At 42.1% G+C, this 27,946-nt stretch overlaps 1 protein-coding gene across 1 annotated transcript in view; it reads left to right on the plus strand.

Annotated features, from left to right (window-relative positions):
- Positions 1-4,242: 4,242 nt before the first annotated feature.
- The window catches only part of SYNPO2 (synaptopodin 2), a 355,380-nt gene continuing 331,676 nt past the window's right edge, over positions 4,243-27,946 (plus strand). The window contains exon 1 of the mRNA XM_077476817.1: positions 4,243-4,488. Coding sequence (XP_077332943.1) covers positions 4,384-4,488 — 105 coding nt within the window. The 5' untranslated portion in view covers positions 4,243-4,383. The remainder of the gene's footprint in view (positions 4,489-27,946) is intronic.

The raw sequence follows: 27,946 nt of genomic DNA on the forward strand, positions 1-27,946 counted from the left end.
AATGACAATGTTGTCTTTTTTTATTGGTGGAAGAATAGTATTTACGTGTGTGATTTTTTTATACTATTTTCAATAAACATTTGACATTTATAAAGATATTTTGTATGTACTTAATTTAACTTAGTTGTTTTTGATACACCAAGTGTGTCCTTTGAAAACAGCTTCCCTTTGACTGGTATACTTTTTTCTCTTGCATTAATACATATATTGCAAGGACCCCACTGACTTAGTGAGTTGCCATATTTCTACAGTTTAAACCATTTTACCTCTTTATTAGCACTAAAAACCGACAGGGTTTCTAATCCTTCTCCACTGTTACTGGATATCATGTCGTGAGATAAAATACCACATGGTTTCATTAGATAAATATCACACATGAAACGCATGCTTTATTTTAGAAGCTTTTTTTTGTGAATTGCAAAAACATTTTTGAAAAACGTTATTTTATTTGAGGGACATACCTCTTTGTGAATTCAGTCCAATGACTTTAACAGAAAAAGTGAAAGCTAGCAGAGGCAATATTAAATGCCCTGCAGTAGAAATGAAAAAGACAAATCTGGCTGCTTTATAGGTGATGAGTATGTTCAGAGGATTATCTGAAAGCTGATCCTGTGGTTTCAATGGCTTGAGTGAAGCCAAAGCCAAACACCTAAGTGACGAAAAACCGAGGTTCTCCTCATTGGTACGAAATCCACCCTGACAAAGCTTAACAGTTTTTCAGTTATTATTGATAACGCCATAGTCTTTCCCTCCCCTTAGGTAAAGAGTCTGGGTGTCATCCTAGCACACTATCTTTCCAAGATCACATCAGTAATGTCATTCGGTCAGCATATTTCCATCTACGCAAGATTAATTATCCTTGTCCGTTTCTCACACCCAACAGCACTACTGTTCTCATTCACATCCTGGTCACTTCCCGCATAGATTACAGTAACTCTCTTCTGTTTGGTCACCATTTCAAGTCCTCCCATAAACTACAACTGGTTTAGAACTCTGCTGCTTGCATCATCGCCAAAACCCCCACCAAAAACCTCACATCACTTCTGTCCTTCAGCACTTTCAGGGGCTTCTGGTCAAATATCGTATTGGTTTCAATATTCTGTTACTTACCTTTAAAGTGGTTGTAAACCCTTACAGACCACTTTGACCTACAGGTAAACCTAGATTAAGGCTTACCTGTAGGTCCAAGAAATATCTCCTAAACCTACACGGTTTCAGGAGATATTTGCAAAAAGACAGGTACCGCTGTCTATGGTGCATGCACCGTAAACAGCGGCGTGTAGGCGCACTGAGCATGAGCCACTAGTGGCGGCTCCCTGCGCATGTGCGGGATTGAAGTCATCGCGGCTCCGGCCAATCACAGCGCCGGAGCCGCGATACCCGGAAAGAAGATGGACGCTCCGTGGAAGAGGGGACATCGCTGCCTCCTGTGTCAGGTAAGTGACACATAATGGGCTACTATGCGATGCATAGTAGCCCATTATGCTTTACCTTTGCAGGGAAACAAACAGGAATCCCATCAGGGTTTACTTCCTCTTTAAGGTCATTCATAAACTTGCTCCTCCCTACCTTTCTGAACTCCTGCATATCAACAAACCCCCCCACTCCTGATTTTCAGGTCTTCTTCTTCCATTGAACTCAATGTTTCACCTGCCCACTTGATCACTATGGGACTAAGCCCTTGTACACATGGTCGGACATTCCGACGGAAAATGTCAGATCGGAACGTGTTGTCGGATAATCCGACCATGTGTGGGCTACATTGGACTGTTTCCTTCGGAATATCCGACCGACAAAGTTTTAGAGCTGGGCTATAAAATTTTCCGACAACATGATCCGATCAGACTTTGTCCGATCATTTGTAGAGAATTCCGATCGGACAAAGTGCCACGCATGCTCAGATCAAATTCCTAGACCAAAGCTATTGGCTACTAGCCTGAAAGTAGTCCTGTCGTAACGAAATAACGTCATCAACTTACGAACGATCAGATTTTCCGACAACTTTGTCCGACCGTCTGTACGCAACACCAGTTTCGGTCAAAATCCGTTGGACAAAATCTGACGGATTTTGTTGTCGGAATGTCCGACCGTGTGTACAAGAGCTAAGAGCCGTTAGCTGCTTTGAACCCCGACTTTGGAACACCCTGCCACCTGACATTAGCAACATTGATTTCCTATCCATCTTCAAATCACGTCTCAAAACTTATTTTATTCTATTTACTTTTTTTTTTTTTGTTGTTGCTTTGTTGTTATCTTTGTAAAGTGACCTTGAGTGTTCTAAAAGGCGCCTATAAATGAAAATGTATTATTATTGTCAGGGATTTTTTTCTCTCAAAATAGGTGCAGGAACACCCCCTTTTGAGTCACTTCTTGTTGCCGCCTCCCCTACCCACCTCTAAGGAACATCCCTTGGTTCCACCCCCTACCCACCTCCCAGTGTCGCCCCCTTTTAGAGACTACAGAACCAAGTATCATTTTGTGATTATAAGTATTTTGTAAGAAATGTGTTAATAATAACAAGAAAAGCAGTACAGTAGATCTTCAGCAGCAACATACCCTTTGGGTCCATTCGATCTGGTAAGCGCTTATTTATCCACTGTGGAGGGATTGTCACTCACCATTAGTGGATTGGATTCACCCTTTCATGGGTTTTGGTCTTTCTGGGACTTGTGGTTCCTCAGTGGATTTTTATCTTGGAATTCATGGACATTTATGTTATTGTGCTGCACTTTTTTTTATTCAAATAGACCCTTCCCAGCAACAATAGATTCCCCCAGCAACAACAGATCCCCATAAACAATAGACCCCAACAATAATAGACCCCAGTAGCAACAACAGATTTCTCAGCATCAGCCCAGCATCAATAGACTCTCCAGTAGCCAGCAACAATAGACCACTTCCTTAACAGCAGATCCCTTTCAGCAACAATTGACCCTCTAGCAACATAAGCCCAACCAGCAACAATAGATGCCTCACCAGCAAATATAGACCCCCCCCCCCCAGCAACCATAGATCCCCAGCAACAATAGATTCCCCCAGCAACAATAGACCACCATCAGAAATAGATCCCAACAACAATAGACCCCAGTAGCAACAACAGATTTCTCAGCATCAGCCCAGCATCAATAGACTCTCCAGTAGCCGGCAACAATAGACCACTCCCTCAACAGTAGATCCCTTCCAGCAACAATTGACCCTCCAGCAACATAAGCCCAACCAGCAACAATATATTCCTCACCAGCAAAAATAGACCCCCCCAGCAACAATAGATTCCCCTAGCAACAAAAGACCACAGTAGCAACAACAGATTTCTCAGCATCAGCCTGCATTAATATACTCTCCAGTAGCCAGCAACAATAGATCCCTTCCAGCAACAATTGACCCTCCAGCAACATAAGGCCAACCTACAACAATAGTTCCCCCACCAGCAACAATAGACCTCCCCAATAATACCACACTGCCACGTAAAAATAAAAGCCCCCAGCTACAATAGATCCCCCAACAGCCAGCAACAATAGACCCCCTCCCTCAACAGTAGATCTTTTTCAGCAACAACTACCCCCCCAGCAACAATAATAGACCTCTGCCATGCAAACAAAGATCCCCTCCAGGAACAATAGAACCCCCAGCAGCCAGCTTCAGTAGACTCTCCAGCACACCCCAGCACCCCTTACCATTACATATATTAAGTGCTGGAGGTGCCAGAACTGCGTTTCCACTGAAAAAAAAGCCCTGTTTATTATTATTAATTTGCGCACTGACACAGAATGTAACACAGCTAAAGGATCAGCATAACGGCCATGTGGCTGGTATTTTTAGAATGAAATCAGCAATGATCTGTAGTGGCAGGTTTCCTTTAGAACTTCCTTTATCACTACTTGACTATCACCACGGTGAACCGTATTAAGTTGTGCTGGCAGAATCATTCGTATTATCTTTACAGTACTACCACAAAGTTTTATTAAAGAAATGTGTTGTTTTTTTCTCATTTATTATGTTATTAATGTAATGGAATATTTCCCGCTAACGTACGTATTGCTCAATAGTGTTGTTTCTGCCAAATCCAAAGATCCCTTTGCTCTTATTAAAGAAGAATCTGCATGAGTGGGCTGGTGTTAATAGTTTGAAGAAAGAACACTGATGCTTTTCCCAGGGGCTGGAGGATGGAGCTATCCCAATGACGATGCAGTGGGCTGATCCTTGGAGTTCTCTACATCTCTTCCATCCTCCTCAATATCCACATTTCAATGTGCCATAAGCATCTGAGTGGGGCTGTGCAGGCTCAGACCTGGTTGCTCTCTGAACCAAAATACATCAGTTCAGGTTGAACTTTGGAAAACTTTTTCTCACCACCAGAAAAGGAATTAGTAGCGGCTAAAGAAAATGGGCACTGGGGATTATATCTGTGTTACAATGAGCGGAGGAGCACCCTGGGGCTTCAGGCTGCAAGGTGGAAAAGAGTACCATGAAATACTTCACGTGTCCAAGGTAAGAAGACGCATTTCTTTATCGGTTTTGTGTTTGGAAGTTAAATAACACATATAGGGGTAGATTTACTAAAACTGGTGCACTCAGAATCTGGTGCAGCCGTGCATGATAGCCAATCAGCTTCTAACTACAGCTTGTTCAGTTAAGCTTTGACAATAAAACCTGGAAGCTGATTGGTTTCCATGCAGAGTTGCGCCAGATTTTGTAAATAACCCCCCATAGTCACCAGATTTTTTTTTTTTATTAATAGATAGGAGAACCAGATTTTTTTTTTTAAATGTTTAGTTTATAAGTCGTGCATATGCTGAGAAAAACTCTAATCATAAGAGTATGTTCCTTGATCAGAGAACTTCCAAACTTATCTCAGCTTTAGATCAGAGATTATGTTGATGTTAGCTGCAATGAACTCTTTGATCATCTCTGAGCACGGGGAATTCTTCATGTCAAATTGTCAGAAAATAATTGCCGATTCCACATACACAACCATGTCGGTTAATGGAGCACAGATAACGCCTAACAACTTCATGCACAAAGTTACAGGGTTTTATGAAGCTTTCCAAATAGGTTGCAGCTTTATACACAGCCCAGGGGTACAGTAAGAACTAACAAATGTGCTCATGTTTACATTGAGACCATGTTTAATGTCATTTTAATGGCATGCTGGCCCAACTTCAAAACAGGATTCACACGACACCACACGCCAAGCGCAGGGTAATACATCAAGCCTAAATCCAATCGTTTTTAGTAAGTCATGTTATGAACATATACAGACTGCTAAGTTATACAAACACATGCAATGTTTAAATTCATTTACAAGTGATTATTCAAAAAAATAAAAAAAAATTAAGAAAAAAAAAAAGTCCACTTAACCAAAAGCAGATTTTCACCTTTTTGCTAATCTGAAGTCTAATATACACTTAACTCACCCTTTTGGAAGTATTTCTTTCTTTGTGATCTTCTGTGACAGGAGGTGTTGGAAAATTGTCTTTTGGCTAAATATTTTGGAGAATTATTTTGTAGGCACGTTACTAAAATACAGGAATAAGCATTTAGCATTTCAATCTGCTATTTTATACATCAGAAAACAAATGTACCATGTTTGGAATAAAGTATTTCAATACAACTTTTGAGCAGCAAACTTTTCCTGTGCATCTTATATACAAACTAGATAAATTCTGCCACCTAGTGGATTGTTTTTGAACTTATATATAGATGTATTCGGAATGCTAGAAGAAACATTGTTTATTTCCTAATAAAATGAATTTATGTTCAATCATATAAATTGATTACCTAATACGCTGGCAATTTTAAACACGTCTGGGTTGTAGAAAGCATAATTTAACTTGTTGCATTGTTTCAGGAGTGAGTAGGTGAAATGGAGCAGCGGACATTAGAGTTGGCTGTCTTTATTTATTAAATGCATAATGTACATGTTGACTGCTTACTGACCACGCATGACGATGCCCATGGGCCCAATGGCACGGCTGTGCAAATAGGCTCAACTGTACATCCCCTTTAAATCGGTAGTGGGCATGCACCTGAGCGTGCCTGTGGACTCGATGTCCGCCGTTGGCCCGCGATCGTGACATGAAGAGGCAGAACGGGGAGATGCCTATGTAAACAAGGCATTTCCCTGTTCTGCTTAGCAACATGACAGGGATCTACTGCTCCCAGTGAACGGGAGCAGTGATCTCTGTCATGTTCTAGTGAGCCCATCCCCCCTACAGTTAAAACACAGCGAGGGAACACATTTACCCCTTGATCGCTCCCTAGTGTTTAACCCCCTTCCCCGCCAGTGTAATTTACACAGTAATCAATGCATTTTTATAGCACTGATCACTGTATAAATGTCACTGATCCCAAAATAGTGTCAAAAGTGTCCGATGTGTTCGCAGCAAAGTCGCAGTCACGATAAAAAATCACAGACCGCCGCAATTACAAAAAAATAAATAATAATTTATAATAAAAATGCCATACATCTATCCCCTTTTTTGTAGACACTATATGCCAACGATGGGGCACTCTTCCCCCCACTGACACCAACGATGGGGTCACAGTGCCCAATTGTTGGTGTCAGTGGGGGGAATAGTGCCCTATTGTTGGTGTCAGTGGGGGGAATAGTGCCCCATCGTTCCGGAGTGTGACAAAGGGGTCCTGAGCGGCTCCAAAACGTTGCACTTTCTTTTGTGATGTGATTCTTTCCATTAAACCTTTTGGGCGAAAATTGCCGATCCTTGGTGTGCTGGCAAATATGTACTCTCATTTGATGTTTCCAGGACTTAACTGGTAATCGCTGCAGCACCCACTACTTTATGAGCCACAAATACCAGGAACGCGTGCGATAGGAATATCGGTTTGTCCATCTTTACCCAGTCTTCCCTCTGGGTTTGTCTCCTCTGGCCATCTGATTGGCTGTGCTACGATTACATCATTTCTGCATGCACGGACTGCGGCATGGAGCTTTGAAGGGATAGCACGGGTATGCTGTCACCGGCTGCATGCAGTGTGAATTTCTCCTAAACCGTTCAGGTTTAGGAGATATTCACAGTACGTACAGGTAAGCCTTATTATAAGCTTACCTGTAGGTACAAGTGCCAAAAAAGTATGTATTATTGGCAGATGCAGCCACCGGGGTTTCCTGGGCTGAATTTTTTTTGGGGGCCTGCTTGTTCTCTAACACACTGACATCTAAGCAATAACTAGGGAGACATCTTCAGTGGAGCAATGGGTCTAAATTTGAACTACAGACAATTAAATACAGATAAAATGCTACAATGAACACCCTAGTCTTATTTATTTTTTTTGTTTTTTTTGTTTTGCTGTAGTTCAGTAACACTTAAAGGTGTTGTTCCTGGTCAGGAACAACTGCCAGGTTCCCTTACCAGGAATGGCAGCGGCTGCACCCGACAGCCGATCTGAGGATCGGCTGCAGTGCCGACATTGCGGGCTCCCTGGACAGGTTTCTTGTATTAAAAAAGTCAGTAGCAGTATTTGTAGCTGCTGACTTTTTATTTTTTTCCTAACTGGGCAGTGAAAAGAGAAGCAACACACTGATGAGTCACTCTGCTCTTTCTTCCTATTAGAACATTCCATGTTAGCACATGCGCACTGCAACGCAACTGATTGGCTCCCCTAGTCTGCACTCTGCTGTGCAGGGATTGCAAAAGGCTAATATCAAGTCATATTCAGGCACTTAAAGTGCTTGCAATTAAAGTGAATACATTCAATTGCATAGTTCCAAGTACAGAACTGCATTCATTTCGGTCTTTTTATATCTGCCTGGAATGTATTGCAATATAATTACATCAAGTCCTCCAATTAGGACACTCTTTGGAATGTGTTTGTGTCATTGGATTTCAGTGGCATTCCTTCACATGCTCCATTTGCCTTTTACAATCTAAAAACAAATCAGTAATATTATTCCTTTATCTAAATTGCCTTTGTGTAGCTGTGTAATTATGGTAGATATATCTACAGTAAGTTGTCACCTCCCCTGAACAAGATACTAACATGAATGGTGCAATGCTTTCTATGTACAATTGTAAAAATAAATAATAAAATAAAATGGTGGCCGTGCTAGGGACATTAGATTGGAAGATACATTTCCATGGTGCAGGGACTCACATACCTCTCTCAAGTACACTGTACAGTATAGTACAGTGATGGTGAACCTTGGCACCCCAGAAGGTTTAGAATTACATTTCCCATGATGCTCAACTACACTGCAGAGTGCATGAGCTTCATGGGAAATGTAGTTCCAAAACATTTGGGGTGCCAAGGTTCGCCATCACTGGTATAGTAGCATATGTTAGGCTCCGTTTGCAAGGGTGTTACTACTACCAACATAGCCATAGTATGAATCCCAGAGGCAAGACTCTGCTGATTCCTGCAACTGCGATTGACAGCTGTGTGCGGAAAGCTGCGGCCCCGACCTGGTACAGTGCAATGACAGGTTGTCAGCAGCTGCAGCTATTCGCAACTATTCATGCAGCCAGCGATTACCTGTGGTAATTGTGACTGGAAGCACACAAAGTGCAGGTAATTGCTGGCTGCGCAGTCTTGAACAGCTGTGAGCACCAAAAGCCTGTCATTGCACTGTACAAGGTTGGGCCACAGCTATCCGCACGCAGCTGTATATCCCAGCCGCAGGAATCATCAGATTCTTGCCTCTGGGATTTGTAGCTTGGCTAAACGCCCATGCAAATGAAGCCTTGGGCGGCCACGCAACTTACATTCTATACAGGCCTTGAGTTTTCCAATGTCCAAGGTTTAGGACATTGTTCTCCACTGCCACCCGGGGGCTGGATGTGGCCCTTTGCTTGCCTTTATTGGCCCTTGAGGCAATATTTCTGCCACTAACACCAACAATTGGACTCTATTCCTCCCCCTAACACCAACAATGGGGCACTATTCCCTTCCCTGACACCAACAATTGTGCACTATTCCCCCCACTGACACCAACAATTGGGCACTATTAGATTAGGAGGGGCCAGGCGCTACCTGTAGTGTCTCAGACGGGATGTACACAAATATGTGTAAAAGCATACGTATATAACCCCACATACAACACCATCAACTAGAAAAATGCCAATAAAAAATTACCAATAAAAAATTGGGGGTAAAACCCCTCACCAAGCTATAAATAATTGAAAGAAAGGAGTGAACAGAGCAACTAAACACGGTGTTATGACTGTTTCCCCCGAAGATGTATGGTAAATGCAGTATACAATAAGGTAATAAATGCCTAGAGGATGAGTAAATGTGTCACACACATGTAAACCACTGTTATCAACTTATATAGCCACGTCCTCAGTTCACAGATAACGGATATCACTCAACATCAAATATATAAATGTGTAAGGTGCAAGCTTATATGTAAATAGTTGTGTATTTAAACAGAGACTGCTAGGTGATATACGGATGTATGGTGAAGGCCACTGAATATCAATAAGGGCCACGGAATGTGCAAATATACAAAAATGTGCAAAAAATTACAAGGTAAACTCATACATGTGCAATGAGTGCAAAAAGTGTGCAATGTGCAAAAAGTGCAAAAAATGTGCAAAAATGTGTGCTAGAAAAATATATATACTAAAAATACAAAATATTGTGCAAACGGCCAAATCATAAAGGGAAGGACCAGGACCAAGCAAAAAAAGGGGATGATAATAACTTAGATAAAATCCATGGGTAAGTGCATATATACTCCAAATAAAGTCCTTTAGAATACAGTCCACAACAGATAAAAGTGACTGGTGTGCAGATAAAATTCAGGTGACTTCCGTGCTCACCCCCTCAGCTCCCCACTCACCAGAATTTTAAGCCCACACAGGGCAATCAAGCCTGTAGATCTCAAATGGCAGGAGCTGATCCACAAAAGGAAGATCCAGGGGGAAGCGATTATCCACTCTCTTCTCCTTTCTTGGTATGTAAGGAGGGCTGGTGTTGGTAGATTGAAGTATCCTCAGAAAGAAAAAAGGGGGGACCTCATAGTGTAGTGATTCCAGGTCTCCAAAAAAGTAGTGTTTTTTTAAAAACATAAGCTTTATTGATAAAAAATCAATCAGAATGACATAACCCCTAGGTGGATATACATACAAGTACAATCCCAGTTCATATACGTAGTCAAAGTCTTATGATTGGGGTAATCACAAAAACATTATTTAGACACTATAAAAAATATATATAAAAAAATATAAAAAATAAAAATAAAAATAGAAAATAAAGAGCAAAAAGAGGAAAAAACAGAGAAAAAAAGGGGAGTTTTTTTGTTTGTCCACCTTTTCTAAGAAATCAGCGCTGAAGACGTCCTATGACGAAACGCGCCTAACGTAATCACGCACACCACTTCCGGAAGTTTACTGAGCACAGGTGGAACGCAGGGTGGAACGCACGCTTATCCTCCTCGTAAGTGTGTCGGATTTTCTTACTCCTCACCGGGACTATCAGCTGGGTTCGCCCTGGAGGGAGATACCCCCCGATAGCACCAGAAGCTTAGGAGTTCTATCTGGGAAGCCACGGTCGGGAGCTAACCTTACAGTGACCCCACGGCAGAGCTACTTATATTTAGGAGCTTCACCCTGCCTATACCTGCTCTATTTAGAAGCACCTTGGATCACACAAGCTGATTTCTTAGAAAAGGTGGACAAACAAAAAAACTCCCCTTTTTTTCTCTGTTTTTTCCTCTTTTTGCTCTTTAGAAGAGAGTGGATAATCGCTTCCCCCTGGATCTTCCTTTTGTGGATCAGCTCCTGCCATTTGAGATCTACAGGCTTGATTGCCCTGTGTGGGCTTAAAGTTCTGGTGAGTGGGGAGCCGAGGGGGTGAGCACGGAAGTCACCTGAATTTTATCTGCACACCAGTCACTTTTATGTTATATTCACTGAAGAATCTGAAGATACATATATATTTTCTCATCTGTTGTGGACTGTATTCTAAAGGACTTTATTTGGAGTATATATGCACTTACCCATGGATTTTATCTAAGTTATTATCATCCCCTTTTTTTGCTTGGTAGTGGTCCTTCCCTTTATGATTTGGCCGTTTGCACAATATTTTGTATTTTTAGTATATATATTTTTCTAGCACACATTTTTGCACATTTTTTGCAGTTTTTGCACACTTTTTGCACTCATTGCACATGTATGAGTTTACCTTGTAATTTTTTGCACATTTTTGTATATTTGCACATTCCGTGGCCCTTATTGATATTCAGTGGCCTTCACCATACATCCGTATATCACCTAGCAGTCTCTGTTTAAATACACAACTATTTACATATAAGCTTGCACCTTACACATTTATATATTTGATGTTGAGTGATATCCGTTATCTGTGAACTGAGGACGTGGCTATATAAGTTGATAACAGTGGTTTACATGTGTGTGACACATTTACTCATCCTCTAGGCATTTATTACCTTATTGTATACTGCATTTACCATACATCTTTGGGGCACAGTCATAACACCGTGTTTAGTTGCTCTGTTCACTCCTTTCTTTCAATTATTTATAGCTTGGTGAGGGGTTTTACCCCCAATTTTTTATTGGTAATTTTTTATTGGCATTTCTTTAGTTGATGGTGTTGTATGTGGGGTTATATACGTATGCTTTTACACATATTTGTGTACATCCCGTCTGAGACACTACAGGTAGCGCCTGGCCCCTCCTAATCTAATTATTTGATCTTTGCCTTTACTTGCGATCTTTTTTAGGACTGCAAGATACAGGGGTGGCGACACCGTTCTTAGTGTTAATTTATACCGTGCCTAGCAGTACCCCCATAGTGCGGTCTGGTCTCGTGAGACCTGTGTATATTACTTTTATAATTGGGCACTATTCCCCCCCCACTAACACCAACAATTGGGCACTATTCCCCCCACTGACACCAACAATTGGGCACTATTCCCCCCACTGACACCAACAAGGGGGCACTATTCCCCCCACTGGCACCAACAAGGGGGAACTATTTTTCCCCGTGATTCCAAAGATGGGACATTGTTTATACCAACTGGGCACAGTGCGGCTCTCCTAAAGTCTGCATGATAGTAAACTGGCCCTTTATTTAGAAGGTTTGGAGACGCCTGGTGTATGAGAATCTATCCTAAAGGATAATGTAGAATTAAGTGTTATTAAAATAAATGTCATGCTTCAACATGTTAATGTCATTTCAAAGTGTTTTTCAATTTTTTTTATTTTTATTCAGCTTTTATTGTTTTTATTGAAATAATACCTGGCGATCCTGCCATGAAAGTCCTTGATTAGGCACTTCCTGATGTAGGGTGACAGTGCTCTGATCTCCCAGCTGTGATCCTGTCCTGTCACCTTGTCATGTGGTGTTCTGATGGAGAAGCAATGCATAGTCCACTGTTGACAGCATCAGGAAACCTACCCTGAGAAATGCCATGCAACCGTTGCTTGAATAAGTGCATGTAGACAAGAAATTGGCTGTGCTGAGATGCAACTAATAATGAGAAAAAGATGAAAACAGTGTTTTTTTTTAATTGTTTATTATGTATAGTACTTTAGCAAACTACATATCATTCACTTAGGCCCCCTTCATACCTGTGCATTTCAGTGCAGTGACTGACACACCACAATGGGCCAAGAATAGCACCTGCACTTTCTTTTCCAGTGTAGCACACCACATTGCATGCTGTGCTACAACACAGGAGGGTTAATGGCGCGTTGGTATAGTGTGTTGGGGTGCAACTTAAAATGAACTGCACAGGTACTGTATACAGTGCCTTGCAAAAATATTCACCCCCCCCCCTTGGGTTTTTACCTATTTTGTTACATTACAGCCTTTAGTTCAATTCAATTTTTTTTTAATCTGAATTATGTGATGGATCAGAACACAATAGTCTAAGTTGGTGAAGTAAAATTAGGAAAATATATACATAAAACTATTTTTCAGAAATAAAAAACTGATGATTGGCATGTGCGTTTGTATTCACCCCCTTTGTTATGAAGCCCATAAAAAGCTCTGGCGCAACCAATTACCTTCAGAAATCACATAATTAGTGAAATGATGTCCACCTGTGTGTAATCTAAGTGTCACATGATCTGTCATTACATATACACACCTTTTTGAAAGGCCCCAGAGGCTGCAACGCCTAAGCAAGAGGCACTACTAGCCAAACACTGCCACGAAGATCAAGGAACTTCCCAAACAAGTAAGGGACAATGTTGTTGAGAAGTACAAGTCAGGATTAGGTTACAAAAAAATATCCAAATCTTTGATGATTCCTAGGAGCACCATCAAATCTATCATAACTAAATGGAAATAACATGGCGTAACAGCAAACCTACCAAGAGATGGCCGCACACCAAAACTCACGGACCGGGCAAGGAGGGCATTGAGCAGAGAGGCAGCACAGACACCTAAGCTAACCCTGGAGAAGCTGCAGAGTTCCACAGCAGAGATTGGAGTACCTGTACATAGGACGACAATAAGCCGTATGCTCCATAGAGTTGGGCTTTATGGCAGAGTGACCAGAAGAAAGCCATTACTTTCAGCAAAAAAACAAATGGCACAATTTTAGTAATGATTTAGTAATGATTGTGATCTATCTGCTCAAACTGTTGGTGCTATATAATAATAATAATAATAATGAAAGTCTGCCTCCTCCATTCATAAAAACACTTTTCATTGCAGGAGGCTATAGTACCGTTTTTTTTTTAAATGAAGGAGGGGGGCATAGTCGACATTTTTGATGATTGCCTATGGGCCAGCGGCTTATATTAACCACTTCAGCCCCAGAAGGATTTACCCCCTTAAAGTGGAGTTCCATTCAAAAGTATATCTTCCTCTTATGCGTTTACTCCTTCCCTTCGGTGGCACATTTGGCATCTTTCAGGGGGGAACAGGTATCTGTTTTTGACAGGTACTGTTTCCCACTTCCAGGAGACTGGGCAGTAGCCAGTCTTCCAGGAGGTCAGCTCCTCCTTCTTTCCTCTGCCACCGAACCAATTAGAAGGCGCAGCACGCTTCGTGCATGTGCAGTAGGGAACCGACGGTGAAGCCCGAAGGCTTCACTGCCGGGTTCCCTTACCGGGAATGGCAGCAGCTGAACCCGACAGCTGATCCAAAGATCGGCCGCAGTGCCGACATTGTGGGCTCCCTGGACAGGTAAGTGTTCTTATATTAAAAGTCAGTAGCTGCAGTATTTGTAGCTGCTGACTTTTATTTTTTTCGTGGAGGGCTGGACTTCCTCTTTAACGACCAGGCCATTTTTTGTGATAGGGCACTGCATTACTTTAACTGACAATTGCGTGATTGTGTGATGTTGTACCCAAACAAAATTGATATCCTTTTATTCCCACGAATAGAGCTTTCTTTTTGTGGTATTTGATCACCTCTGTGTTTTTTATTTTTTGCGCTATAAAACAAAAAAGAGCAACAATTTTGAAAAAAATGCAATATTTTTTACTTTCCGATATAAAACATATCCAATAAGAAAAAATTTAAAAATTCAAATTTCTTCATCAATTTAGGCCAATTTGTATTCTGCTACATATTTTTGGTAAAAAAAATCCTAATTAGTGTATATTTATTGGTTTGCGCAAAAGTTATCGCTGCTACAAACTATGGGATAGATTTTGGGACTTTTTTATTTTATTTTATTTTTTTCTAGTAATGGTGGTGATCAGCATTTTTTTGCGGAACTGCGACATTGCAGCAGTCAAATTGAACACTAAGTGACACTTTTTGGGGACCAGTGACACCAATACAGTGATCAGTGCTAAAAAAATGCACTGACACTGTATAAATGTCACTGGCAGGGAAGGGGTTAACATCAGGGGCAATCAAAGGGTTAAATGTGTTCCCTATGTGCGCTTTCTAACGGTGTGGGGGATGCTGAAATCATTCCTGATCAGTAGGAATAACAAATCTCTCTTTTCCTCTGTGACAGAACGATGGTCTGCCTTGTTTACAAAGATCAGACCTCCGTTCTATCATTCTGCCGAATGATCGCAGCCACCTAACCTGCTGAATGGGCCGTGGACGGCGCGCGATAGAGGCCAGGAAATGCAAACAACATACAGGTACATTGTTTCACACAGGCGGGCCGCCCTGCCGCAGTATATGTGCAGTGGGCGGTCGGGAAGTAGTTAGACCCCGAAGTACCCAAAGATTACAGATGCGGGGGTATGTGGGAGGGGGGAGATGACTGAAAATTTAAACAAAGAGAGCAGCCACCAGCACAAGGAACCCTTCTTGTTAAATGTAAATACTACAATTACGTTTAAACACAACATCTCATACTGACGGCGCACCAGATTCTCTCTTAGCTCACCGTGCTGTAAAAGTTGCAGGATTCATCAGAGCAAGTGCTGTATGTTAGCTTTTCTTACCTCCTTCAACAGTTTCAAAACACAATATAAAAGTGTTAAGATAAAACAAGAAAGGCAGCTACTCTTAGCGGCTGGGATATGACTTATGCCAACATGTTACCTCCCTTTCCATCAGGCTGTTAAGCCAGTTTTTCTCAGAGGGCTAGCTTCATTATCAAACAGCTAAGAGAGGTATTTTTTCCCTTTTTTATAAGTGATTACATTTCCTCTGTGCTCAACTGCATAAGAGCTGCGGGAGGTGAAGCAGCAGCACACTGCACTTCCCAGAAATGGCTATGCAGGGAGGGAGGGGGGGGGGGGGGTGTCAAGACAAGTCTGATTATTGGAGGAGAATTCCCAGCATAGCTGCTGCTTCATGCGGTCAGTTTTTAATAGGAAAGCAGAGGGACTGGCAGGAACACCAGGGATTTCACACAGGGAAGCAATACAAAGAGAACAGGATACTTATTCATACAAGTAAATGGTACATCAGGCACATATCAGGAATATGAAATGTTGAGTTTACATATTCTTTCGCTCATGGCTCACAGCTACACAGCTTCAGTGCTGTCAGGGAAACATTTAGTTTGAGAAGCCTCTCTTCACACCAGTAGCAACCATGATCTTAAACACTGAGGTCCTTGAGAGAGCAGGGCACCAGGTTTATGGCACATTTCAAAAGAAGGAGAACCCATGCACCCACAGCAGTGGTAACCTATTAGAAGGTCAACTACTCCATTCCAAACCTGAGCCCATGATGATGACATCTTTTCCACTCTCTGCTCGCTCCCACTCTTCACCCCAGTCAATTACAGACATGCAATGTCCAGTCGGGTTCGGATTGTGTTTTAACAGCATTACTTTAATATAACTTGTTAACAAGCAATGTTTTCATCCCAAAGAGTATTTGTGCAGTAAGAGTATTTGCCTTTGCCTTGTGTCTTAAGGCAAGTTTGAACATAACAAACATCTTCAGAATTGCTAATACTCAGGTGATAACAGTTTCATGGGTGCTCAGTTAGTTTAAGGTGGAAAATCTGTCATGTCTGTCCCCAAAGGGCTTTTCTGAACTTGGGGCAAAGTCCTTAACAGCATTGGTACTCACAAGGGAAGCATGTAAGATATGCCTACATATATATTGTGGCTCCTGGTCTCGATCTCTTTCTATTAAAAATGCCCTACTTTGTTGGGAAGCAGACCAGGTTCCTGAAAGGGGCAGCTACGTGGACCATACTCTCTGCTTCACATTATGGTGGCTGCCCTCTCTGCTTTTCCTGGAAAGAGGGGATAAGTGGGGGGGGGGGGGTAGAAGGAAAAAAAAGGAGGCCATCGCTACCCCAGAGGATAGCTATGGGTGTAGTAACACCCGGCATTAGGTTACAATTCTAGGAAACATGCAAGTGTTGTAGGGTTGGAAATGATCTGGCCAGGGTTGCCAACAAATGCGCAAGAATTTATCATGTCAGTTAGTATCACTTTGTAATACACCAGGGTACCATGCGCCCGCCTTTTTACTTTGTTAAAGCTGAGAATCGGCAAAGCCTTTTAAGTTCTAGGTCGCACACCACATTCTCCTCCTGAAAAAGAATGGAATCTAAAAAAGCAACTGTCCATGCCCACTTAGTACAAATTTTAGCACCACAATAAAGCAAATCCCATTCAGTTATATTGGCAGCATAATTGAGTACAACAATCATTACATAATTATTATGATGCTATTTTCTGTACCTTTTCTGATCTTTTAACCATTTACATTTTTTTTGCTATTTGCTATTGCTATTTTTTGTGGGTTTTTTTTAGCATGATTTTTACAATTTTATTTCATCGTGGTAACATAATTCATATTGGTATACAGTGCCTTGAAAAACTATTCACACATTTTGTCATGTCACAACTAAAAACTAATTTATTGGGATTTTATGTGATAGACCAACACCAAGTGGCATACAATTACGAAGTGGAAGAAAAATGATAAATGGTTTTCCATTTTTTTTACAAATGAATACTTTGTAGAACTACCTTTCGCTGCAATTACAGCTGCAAGTCTTTTTGGGGATGTCTCTACCAGCTTTGCACATGTAGAGAGTGAAAATTGTTGCCCAGTCTTCTTTGCAAAATAGCTTTGTCAGATTGGATGGAGAGCATCTGTGAACAGCAATTTTTTAAGTCTTGCCACAAATTCTCAATTGGATTTAGGTCTGGACTTTGACTGGGCCATTGTAACACATGGACATGCTTTGATCTAAACTATTCCATTGTAGCTCTGGCTGTATGTTTAGGGTTGTTTTCCTGCTGGAAGAGGAACCCCCACCCCAGTCTCAGGTTTTTTATTGACTCTAACAGGTTTTCTTCTAAGATTGCCCTGTATTTGGCTCCATCTATCTTACCATCAACTCTGACCAGCTTTCCTGCCCCTGCTGAAGAAAAGCATCCCACAACATGATGCTGCCACCACCATGTTTCACAGTGGGGATGGTGTGCTCAGAGTGATGTGCAGCATTGGTTTTCCACCACACAGCGTTTTGTTTTTAGGCCAAATAGTAAAATTTTGGTCTCATCTGACCAGAGCACCTTCTTCCACATGTTTGCTGTGTCCTCCACATGGCTTCTCGCAAACTGCAAATGGGAATTCTTGTGGCTTTCTTTCAAATATGACTTTCTTCTTTCCACTCTTCCATAAAGGCCAGATTTGTGGAATGCACGATTAATAGCTGTCCTGTGGACAGATTCTTCCACCTGAGCTGTGGATCTCTGCAGCTCCTCCAGAGTTACCATGGGAGTCTTTGCTGCTTCTTTGCTTAATGCTCTCCTTGCCCGGCCTGTCAGTTTAGGTGGACGGCCATGTCTTGGTAAGTTTGCAGTTGTGCCATACTCCTTTTAATTTTCGGATTATGGATTGAACAGTGCTCCGTGAGATGTTCAGAGCTTGGGATATTTTTTAGACCCTAACCCTGCTTTAAACTTCTCAACAACTTTATCCTTGACCTGTCTGGTGTGTTCCTTGGCCTTCATGATACTATTTGCAGACTAAGGTTCTCTAACACACCTCCGAGGGCTTCACAGAACAACTGTGTTTATACTAAGATTAAATTACACACATGTGGACTCTATTTACTAACTAGGTGGCTTCTGAAGGTAATTGGTTCCACTAGATTTTAGTTAGGGGTATCAGAGTAAAGGAGGATGAATACAAATGCACGCCACACTTTTCAGATATTTATTTGTAAAAACAATTTAAAAAATCATTTACCATTTTCCTACCACTTCAGAATTTTGTGCCACTTTGTGTTGGTTTATATCACATAAAATCTAAGTAAAATACATTTACGTTTTTGGTTGTAACAAAATTTGGAAAATTTCAAGGGATATGAATACTTTTTTAAGGCACTGTATATAGATATCTTGCTTTCTTGCAGTCTACTATACGTGTATGATAACAGAATAAATATTGGGGGTCAAGCTCGGTGATTAATGTTGTTGTCTTTATTTAGAACTAGTTTGTATAAAATATTCTGCCAATAAAAATTACTGTTACTGAGCTTTATTTCATTAATCTTGTGCTAAACCAGATGCATAACAGCTGGACTGATTGTTAAACCAGAGTCTGGGGATCTTTCCATAATCTCTCCTACATTCTAAAAACTAATGATGAAAAAGATCTGAAGTTGTTCCTCAGACTTATTCATCACTATGTGTCAGTGTGGAAGAGCTGTGTTATAAACAGAAAGCACCCTGACACTGCCCTAATAGTCCCAAACTAAGCAAAGTTTTTACACTTAATATATTTCACCTGAACCTTCCATGTTCTCAGCGGTTCATATATCCTAAGTGTTTCGATAGTGCTCGCCCACAGCTGTTTTTGAACTACCATTCCCTCAAGAGATATGTGTTACTTTTCTCATTTGATGTCCACATTTTCCCCTTTCTACTGACCTTCAAATTCATTCATGTCACTGACGAGGTTTTTCCCCTTTGATGTTGAGCTCCTCCTTTTCTTATATCTTTCCTTAAGTTAAACTGCTTTCTTGGTACCCATCCAGTTTTGGTAACCTGGATCAAAGTACTATGTGCTTCATTTCAAGAAAAATAACTCAACCTTCTGTTATATTTTATTATGGATTAAAGGAATTAAAGGAATCAGGAGACGAGCAAAGTAAATAAGCTTCATGCCATGTAATGACCTGCTATTCAAAACCTGAACTTATTTTAGGTAGCTTCCAGAAGACAAACCTTACCAGGGAATCACTCATGCCTACTGGCCATACACATGGCACACTGTACACTGCACAGACCCGCTTAAATCTTGCTAGCACACATTTTATCAGTTACAACAATAATACTACTAAGAGGAAATTTCAGATGTTACTTACAGGTTAGAAGACTTCTGTTATAACCTCCTGTTTTCAACTCTGGTTTTTAAATCACCACTTAGTCAAGTACCACTAATGCCGTGTACACACGACTGGACTTTTCGACATCAAACAGAACGAAGCCGTGACAATTCGATCGGGCTTCATCGGACCTTTTTCTGTTGAAAAATCTGACGGACTTTAGAAATAGAACATGTTTCAAATCTTTCCGCCAGAACGAGTTCCTATCCCGAAAACAGCTCCTCTGTATGCAACCAACAACGACGCAAGGGCAGCTATTAGCTGCTGGCTATTGAACTTCCCTTTTCTAGTCCCTTTGTACGTCATCGTGTTAAACAATTAGACTTTGGTGTGATCGTGTGTAGGCAAGTCAGTTTCTGCAGAACTCCGTCGGAACTCCATCGAAAAGTCCATCAGAGTTCATTCCGACGGAAAGTCTGGTCATGTGTGCGCGGCATTAGTCAAGTTCCGCTTAGTCAGAGTTCCAGCAAGCAAAAAGGTGGCAAGCCCAAGGATGAGTTCTACTGAAAGTTATATAGGACCCGAAGCACATGTGACCAATTAACCACTCCCCTTAATTAGTAGTCTGAAGGAAGAAAAGAAAAAACATAGCTATTTAAAAAGTGACAGAAAAGGTGTAAAGAAGCTGCAAGGAAAGACCCCCCCCCCCAAACAAATTTCACACTCTTCAGCTTCCAACCAGCAAATCTGGCACTATAGTACTAGTCTTTTCTGCCCATCTTAAATCAGTTCATCCTTTGGACATTATGCATAAGATATAAACAAAAAAAAGCTGCTTCAAGATAGAATTATGAGTGTTTTGAGCTGCTTGACATCAGTGGAGTTATTCTCTTGAAACCCTTAGCTGCTCCTGGGTTACAGTTGCTGTTTTCATTCAATCAGAAAGCATATAAAGATCTGGCTTGGGGTTCTGTCAGCACAGACTTGTACCATTTCAGATCAGAAAGATAATGGAAATTATAGGAAATAAGATATAAAGCAGAAACATGACTAACACAACTCACTTTAATATAGCAACAAAGTACTTCTAAAAACATTTACTTGAATCATTTTATAGTGCACCTTGGGTTACTGATGTGGTTCCTGCTACAGTCATTGACACGTCCAACTTTAAACCTGTTGCAAAGTAATACCCCCCCACCCATAACGGCTGGAATCATTTACTGTAAAAGAGTCTGGACATTGAAAAAAATCATTCTATCTTTTCTCATTTGAGTGTGGCCTCTATGAAAAAGTGTGGGATGCAAACCTTAAAAAATAAGCTAAAACACATTAAAGCTTCGGTGTCCAACCTGCAGCCGAAGACCGCTATGAATGTGGCCCAACACAAAATCGCAAACTTACTTAAAGTATAACTAAAGGCAACATTTCTTTTTAGCTTTGGATAGAGTAGAGAGGGATTAGAATGCCTGCCAGTTTTTATTGCTGTCTGTGCCCCCCCCCCCCCCCCCCCATTAGGGAGATTCATTCTCACTATTTGTCCTGTTTACTATTATCATTGAAAGTCAAAGTAAAGAAAATCCCAAATTTTGGGTCGTCCCCAGAAAAGTAAAAGAAGGGATATCTTTCAATGGGCACACTAGTTCTGGTGACCTGGGGGTCCCTGAGGAATTCCCTTCATTTGCAGGGATTTCCTCTCACTTTCTGTTTGGCTATGGGACAGGAAGTGATGGGAAATCTCTGAAATGGAACAAAGATGGCAAAAATAAACCTTACAGGGGTTATATCCCTCCCTACTACTTTTTTTTGTTTCATTTTGTGTAAAAAATGTGTTTACACTTAGCAAACACATGCGGCAAAATAAAATAAAATATTGACAGTGTCTTTTTACTGAACTTTATACATTTTATATTCTGAAAGAAAAATATCCCACTGTTCACTATCAAGCTTTATTAATTTCATCAGTTTTCGGCAACACCTACAGTTTCTCACAAAATCGAGTACACCCCTCACATTTTTGTAAATGTTCTATCTTTTCATGTGACAACACTAAAGAAATGACGCTTTGCTACAATGCAAAGTAGTGAGTGTACAGCTTGTATAACAGTGTAAATTTGCTGTCCCCTCAAAATAACTCAACACACATCCCTGAATGTCTAAACTGATGGCAACAAAAGTGAGTACACCCTTAAGTGAAAATGTCCAAACTGGGCCCAAAGTGTCAATATTTTGTGTGGCCACCATTATTTTCCAGCACTGCCTTAATCCTCTTGGGCATGGAGTTCACCAGAGCTTCACAGGTTGCCACTGGAGTCCTCTTCCACTCCTCCATGACGACATCACGGAGCTGATGCATATTAGAGCTCCTCCACCTTCCATTTCAGGATGCCCCACAAATGCTCAATAGGGTTTAGGTCTGGAGACACGCTTGGCCAGTCCATCACTTTTACCTTCAGCTTCTTTAGCAAGGCAGTGGTCATTTTGGAGGTGTGTTTGGGGTCGTTACCATGTTGGAATACTGCCCTGCGGCCCAGTTTCCAAAGGGAGGGGATCAGGCTCTGCTTCAGTATGTCACAAAACATGTTGGCATTCATGGTTCTCTCAATGAATTGTAGCTCCCCAGTGCCGGCAGCACTCCTGCAGCCCCAGACCATGACACTCCCACCACCATGCTTGACTGCAGGCAAGACACACTTGTCTTTGTACTCCTTACCTGGTTGCCGCCACGCACGCTTGACACCATCTGAACTAAATATGTTTATCTTGCTTTCATCAGACCACAGCACATGGTTCCAGACCTTAGTCTACTTGTCTTCAGCAGACTTTCTTGTGCATCATCTCTAGAAGAGGCTTCCTTCTGGGATGACAGGCATGCAGACCAATTTGGTGCAGTGTGCAGCATATGGTCTGAGCACTGACAGGCTAACTCCCCACCCCTTCAACCTCTGCAGCAATGCTGGCAGCACTCATTCGTCTATTTCTTAAAGACATCCCCTGGATATGACACTGAGCATGTGCACTCAACTTCTTTGGTCAACCATGGCGAGGCCTGTTCTGAGTGGAACCTGTCCTGTTAAACCGCTGTGTGATCTTGGCCACTGTGCTGCAGCTCAGTTTCAGGGTCTTGGCAATCTTCTTATAGCCTAGGCCATCTTTACTTAGAGCACCAAATTTAACACACCTGCTCCCCATTCACACCTGAGACATTGTAACACTAACAAGTTACATGACACCAGGGAGGGAAAATGGCTAATTGGGCACGATTTGGACATTTTCACTTAGGGGTGTACTCACTTTTGTTGCCAGCAGTATAGACACTAATGGCTGTGTGTTGAGTTATTTTGAGAGGGCAGCAAATTTACATTGTTATACAAGCTGTGTACTCACTACTTTAAAAGCAAAGTGTAATTTCTTCAGTGTTGTCACATGAAAAGATATAATAAAATATCTACAAAAATGTGAGGGGTGTACTCACTTTTGTGAGATACTGTATATTTGTGAGCAACTATTTGCAAGGATGAAGCACACGAAAAGCTAAACTAAAATATCTGATGAGCACCTTGAGAATTAATTGATAAATGCTGCTGGATCCATCGAATTAGATACTGATGTGTTCATTTATCAGTGTAGTTTTATATTGCCCTCTTTTACTTTTGTAATAAAAAATATAAAAAAAAATAAAGTTAACGTTTGATCTGGCCGACTTTTTCTAGCCATTAGCTATCCTTATTGGTATGCCGCGTACACACGACCGGGTTTTCCGTCAGAATAAACTCTGATGGTCTTTCCAACGGAGTTCCTATGGAGTTCCGCTGAAACGGACTTGCCTACACACGATCACACCAAAGTCTGTTTGTTTACAATGTGATGACATACGACGGGACTAGAAAAAGGAAGTTCAATAGCCAATAGCAAATAGCTGCCCTTGTGTTGTTTCTGGTCTGTCAGAATAGCATACAGACGAACGGTTTTCCCGATAGGAATTGATTCCATCGAGAAAGATTTAAAACATGTTCTATTTCTAGGTCCGTCAGAATTTTTGAAAAAAAAAGTCCAATGAAGCCCACTCACGATCAGAATATCCGATGAAATGATTCCATCTGACTTTTTCTGCCGGAAAGTCCAACCGTGTGTACACGGCATTAGTGTATTCTATGTGTGGTCCAAGAGATATCCTCTTCTTCCAATGTGGCCCAAGAGGGTCAAAAGGTTGGACACCTCTGCATTAAAGTAATTGTAAAGATTGCTTTTTTTAATTCATTTTTTTACTAAAATAAAAAACGATGTTGTACTTACCTGCTCTGTGCAATGGTCCTTCACCAGCACTCTCCACTCCTTCTTTATGCGTGTGCTCCCATAGCAAGCCCTGTGCTGCTCCTGAGCCTGGCTACATGTGTCCATAGACACACTCCCCATGCTCCCCGCTCCCTTGTGATAGGATTTTACTGACAGCAACAGAAGTCTATGGCTCCTACAAACTGTCTATCCCACAGTCTGTCTTGTGAGAGAAGGAAGAGGGAGTAGTGCTGTTACAGGCAGGGCAGTTCTGGATCGGTGGAGGAGTCAGGTAAGTATTTAGGGAGGTAATACATTAATAGAAATACTAGTAATACTACCCAAGGAATGCATCAAGGTGAAAAACATTTAGACTTAGGAGCCACTTTAATGTGTGTGAGTAAAATGTGTGTTTTTTTCTGTCTGTGACCCCACTGGGGAGATCATCACTTACTTTTTCTGCCTGTAACATACATTGAAGAAATAGGAAGGGGGGGGGGGGGGGTGTCACCAGGACCGTGGCCCTGTTGCTGCGATTTTCCATCAGTTCTTGTCCTCAAAGGAAGTGACGGGAGATCTTTCCAATGGAAACACAGACAGTGATAAAAGCAACAGAGAGGCTATAATTCTCCCCTGCTTTATTCAAGTTAACCACTTCAATACAGGGCACTTAAACACCTTCCTGCCCAGACCAATTTTGAGCTTTCAGCGCTGTCGCACTTTGAATGACAATTGCGCGGTCATGCTACACTGTACCCAAATGAAATTTTTAGCATTTTTTTCCCACAAATAGAGCTTTCTTTTGGTGGTATTTGATCACCTCTACGGTTTTTATTTTTTGCGCTACAAATAAAAAAATCCTGAAAATTTTGAAAAAAAAAATGTTTTTTTTTGTTTCAGTTTCAAAACTTTGTAAATAAGTATGTTTTCTCCTTCACTGATGGGCACTGATGGGGCTACACTGATGGGCACTGATAAGGTGGCACTGATGGGCACCAATGTGGCACCAATGAAGTGGCACTGATAGGCGGCACGGATGGGCGACACGGATGGGCGACACGGATGGGCGACACGGATGGGCGACACGGACGGACACTGATAGGTGGCACAAATTGGCACTGATAGCTGGCACGGATGGGCGGCACGGATGGGCATGGATAGGCGGCACAGGTGGGCATGGATAGGCGGCACAGGTGGGCATAGATAGGCGGCACAGGTGGGCATAGATAGGCGGCACAGGTGGGCATGGATAGGCGGCACAGGTGGGCACTCATAGGCGGCACAGGTGGGCACTCAGGCGGCACAGGTGGGCACTCAGGCGGCACAGGTGGGCACTCATAGGCGGCACAGGTGGGCACTCATAGGCGGCATCGGTGTTATAGTAATGGATGCCAATCAGTGCCAAACAATAATGCATGCCAATCAGTGATGCCCATTGTGGCCACTGATTGGCATCCATTATGGGCACTGATTGGCACCCATTGTGCTGACTGGCACCCTGGTGGTCTAGGGAGGATTATGGATTGTTATTACCTTTTCCCTGGCGGTCTAGTGGTGTCCCTGGTGGTCCAGTGTGGGCATCCTCGGGGGGGCTGTGCTGATAATCGATCAGCACAGACCCCCCCTGTCAGAGGAGCAGCCGATCGGCTCTCCTCTACTCGCGTCTGACAGACGCGAGTGAGGGAAAGCCGATCACCGGCTCTTCCCATTTACACTGTGATCAGCCGTGATTGGACACGGCTGATCACATGGTAAAGAGTCTCCGTCGGAGACTCTTTACCGAGATCGTAGTTGCCGGGTGTCAGACTGACACCCCGCAACAACGATCGCCGCGATGCGCGCCCCCGGGGGCGCGCAGCGGCTCATTATCCTAATCACGTCATATGACGTCCGGTTAGGATAATGAAACCACTTTGCCGCCGTCAATTTGTAATAGGGCGGGCGGCAAGTGGTTAAATATAAATTTGGACTTTCTAAAAAAAAAAAATTTGATCTGACGGAAACACATAAAGTATGAGTATAGAAAACATGTACACACTGGTATAACTCACTCTCCTCTTGGCAGTTGTTCCCAGAAGAAGTGTCCCCCTTTAGAAGATTTATCCCAATCCTCTCGGTGTGGAGACAACTCTAAAATGTAGTATTTCCCCTCACCTCCTTCCTGTAATAATGGCCGCTTATACAAATAGGAGGTGGGGGAGATTTTTTCAATGGGTGTAAAGACAGCAAAAATTGGACAAGGTATCTAAACCTCCCCCACCCTACCCAAATCCAAAAAGAAGAAAAAGGTTTTGCTTAGAAATACATTATAAAGTGGTTCTAAAAGCAGGTCATTTTTTACCTTAATGCATTCCCTGCATTTACCACTTCAGCCCTGGAAGCTTTTACCCCCTTCCTGACCAGACCATTTTTTTAGGTACCGCACTGAGTCGCTTTAACTGACAATTGAGCGGTCATGTGATACTGTACCCAAATAACATTGATGTCTTTTTTCCCCACAAATAGAGCTTTCTTTTGGTGGTATTTGATCACCTCTGCGGTTTTAATTTTTTGCACTATAAACAAAAAAAGACCGACAATTTTGAAAAAAAAAACAATATTTTTTACTTACTATTATGCTATAATACATACCCCCCCCCCCCCCCCACAAAGTAAAAAAAATAATTTCTTCATCAACTTAGGCAAAAATGTATTCTGCAAAATCCCAATAAGCATATATTGATTGGTTTGCACAAAAGTTATAGCGTCTACAAACTACGGGATAGATTTAGGGACTTTTATTTTTTTTATTTTTTTACTGGTAATGGCGGCGATCTGCGATTTTTAGCGGGACTGCGAAATTGCGGCAGACAAATCTGACACTAAGTGACTCTTTTTGGGGACCAGTGACACCAATACAGTGATGCTAAAAATCGCACCCTTTTCCTGTATATATGACACTGGCAGGAAAAGAGGTTAACTCTAGGGATCGATCAAGGGGTTAAATGTGTTCCCTGGGAGTTGTTTCTGACTGAGTGGACTGACTGGAGGAAGAGCGAGATCATGATTCAGCTTAGCTGAAACACAATCTCTCACTTTTCCTCCTTGACAGATCAGTGGTGTGCTTTGTTTTCATTGGCAGACCACTGATCCGTCTCTCCTGTGAACCATCTGTGGGTCACATCGGCCATCACAGCTGCTGAACCTGCTGATTGGCTCCCGCTGTGTCCAGTCACAGCGCGTGCCACCCAAACCGCGTGTATGAATTCACGTGCAGGTACGTGACTTTACGCACCCTGAACGCTCTGTACATGTGGCATGGGGCAGTACGGAAGCTGTTAAAATAAAAAATATTCACTTGTTTATATTGCCTCCTCACCTATATAAACCCCTACCTAGCCAGGCTCACACTAAAGCAGAAATCCTCCAAAGCACTTTAACCGCTCCAGCAGCTATCTGTTCCCAGCTGCCGTAGGGGGCAGTGTGGTGCATCATTCAGCGCATCACATGCCTCCCTTTTTTCGTTTCCTTTGTACAAACTTTATTTGAAGTGTACAAAATGTACACTTCTTTTATGGTGCTGTACAGTTCCATGCAATTCGGTATGGTGCGTTGCAATAAAATACAGCATGCTCCAGGCTGCATTGCAGTGTGAATGCAACACATTTTCAATGCAGTATAACACATCACTGCACTACGGGGTTGATTTACTAAAGGCATATCCACTCTGCACCACAAGTGCACTTGAAATCGCAGTCGCTGTACATCTTAGGGGAGGATCTGAAATCAGGGGAAGCCCTGCTGATTTTATCATCCATACCATTGGTAGGTGCTAACGGGAGGATATTTTTGTAAGGAACTGTCAGTACAGGTAAATTTAGGCAGGCCTATGCTTCAGGCTAGGCCTGTTTGTTTTGACCTGGAGGGCAGGGAGCGGTTAATGTATTAGTGGCTGTGACCACCTGTTCTTCAGGGCTGAGACGCCTCCCCCGCAGGGAGAATGTTTTGGAAGAGGGGCAGGGCCTAGAACTGGAGTGG

The sequence above is a fragment of the Lithobates pipiens genome, unplaced genomic scaffold, assembly GCF_037356315.1.
Source record: "Lithobates pipiens isolate NorthernLeopardFrog02 unplaced genomic scaffold, aLitPip1_a1.2 Scaffold_13, whole genome shotgun sequence".
Classification (NCBI taxonomy): domain Eukaryota; kingdom Metazoa; phylum Chordata; class Amphibia; order Anura; family Ranidae; genus Lithobates; species Lithobates pipiens.